The sequence below is a fragment of the Octodon degus genome, unplaced genomic scaffold (assembly GCF_000260255.1).
Source record: "Octodon degus isolate 3935 unplaced genomic scaffold, OctDeg1.0 scaffold00099, whole genome shotgun sequence".
Classification (NCBI taxonomy): domain Eukaryota; kingdom Metazoa; phylum Chordata; class Mammalia; order Rodentia; family Octodontidae; genus Octodon; species Octodon degus.
This window is the reverse complement of record NW_004524675.1, coordinates 5,032,587-5,034,229: the sequence shown is the minus strand read 5'-3', so window position 1 is coordinate 5,034,229 and position 1,643 is coordinate 5,032,587. Positions and strand designations below refer to the sequence as shown.

Genomic DNA, 1,643 nt, shown 5'->3' with positions numbered 1-1,643 from the left:
CAATAATGTAAATTTTATTTGCCAGTACAACAAATACAGATATTCAATGACTACCCAATAATGTAACTCAATAGAAGGAAGATCTCAAGATTAATGCTGAACATAGTTAATTTAAGTTACCAAAGTAACCAAAATGCAGAAATATGTATTCTTACCCTCAAGAATCTTCAAGATTTTTTTTTCAGACAGGAGCTCTAACTGTTCCTGGCATAGTTTTTTAATTTCTTCTATTGAACAGTTCTAAAGGAAATGACAATTTTAAAAATTGCATTTATGTACTATAGCTCCAATGTAAACTGGAAAACTGCAATCATAAGAAAAATTCTGGTTAGCAAAATGTTACAATAAACAAATGGAATCCTTGAGTAGAGTCACATAAATCTTCTCATGTGATGAAATCTGAAAAACTGCCAGTTAACATGAACATTTTAGAGATTTGATGAAAAAACACAAAAGTCATGTTAATTTTAAAAAACAAACTAAAGTATACAGTTTCCTGATATTTTTTAACAGTAGTCTATTTATGTTACATAGTTCTTTTAAAGATATTCAAGACCTGGCTCTATGTGCGCTAGATATATGATTTTCCGCTTAACTTGTCTAAAATCTATTTGAGAAATGTATGTACGAAAACCTTGTGAATGTAATGAAATAAGCTATTTCAAACCACCATTGTGTACTGCTACACATATGTACATAATTTCTTAAAGTACCAGCAAGATTCATTATATCTCCAACTCTGTTACTACCACTTCCTGTATTTAACAGAATTATTTCCTTTGTGTCAATCAATTCCTTGTCCCAACATTCCTTCAAAATCTTTACATATGCAAGACCATTTACAGTTTTCCAAAGTCTTTTTCTTGTATTGGTAGCTTGTTTTAGAAAGCATCCAATTACAAGCTACATTAAGTAAAATGACTGCTACAATAAACATTCTACTTCTATGTGTGTGCAGTCTAATGCTATAATGAAGTACCTTTAACACATCAGGAAGCATCTTCTGTAACTTCTTCTCTCCTATAATACAGAAGCACTGCTGGAGCATTTCTTTTTTGTCTGATATATAGAAACTAACTGGTTTTAATGACACAGTCAGGTCCAGTCCACCTTCTTCAAGGTCACTGTGCTCTGCCAAGAACAATTCTTTTTCCAAAGTTGGCAAAAGATATTTGGTTTCCTAAAAGTAAAAGAATAACAAACTATTAAATAACTATCTAAAATATACAGAGTATGTGTTGATGATATGCACTTTAATCATTCATCAAACATTTCCAAAATCTTATCTGCATATTTATCTAAAATCATAGAAAATATACATCAATATTTTTTGATTCTACTCTCTACTCTGCAAATAACAGAAGGAATAGCTATAAAGGGAGGAGAAAGCCAGGCAGAGCTGTGTATATAGTAGTTGTAATTGCAGTCATTTGAGAGGCTGGAGCAAGAGGATTCCAAGTTTGAGGCCAGCATGGGACACTTAGCTCAAATCAAATAGTTTCACCACACATAGTAGTTCACACCTGTCACTCCAGTACTTAAGAAGGCTGGTACAGGAGGATCATAAGCTCAAGCTCAGCATAAGCTACAAAGCGAGTTCAAGGCCAGGCTGAGCTATCTAGCAAGAACCTGTCTCAAAAAAA

At 32.8% G+C, this 1,643-nt stretch overlaps 1 protein-coding gene across 4 annotated transcripts in view; it reads right to left on the bottom strand.

Annotated features, from left to right (window-relative positions):
• Positions 1–1,643, bottom strand: part of Caap1 (caspase activity and apoptosis inhibitor 1) — a 160,266-nt gene that overhangs the window by 151,618 nt on the left and 7,005 nt on the right. For all 4 annotated transcript variants that reach the window (XM_023723510.1, XM_004638551.2, XM_023723511.1 and 1 more), the window contains exons 2-3: positions 980–1,180; positions 156–240 (exon numbers count right to left, since the gene is read on the bottom strand). In XM_023723510.1, coding sequence (XP_023579278.1) covers positions 156–240; positions 980–1,180 — 286 coding nt within the window. The remainder of the gene's footprint in view (positions 1–155; positions 241–979; positions 1,181–1,643) is intronic.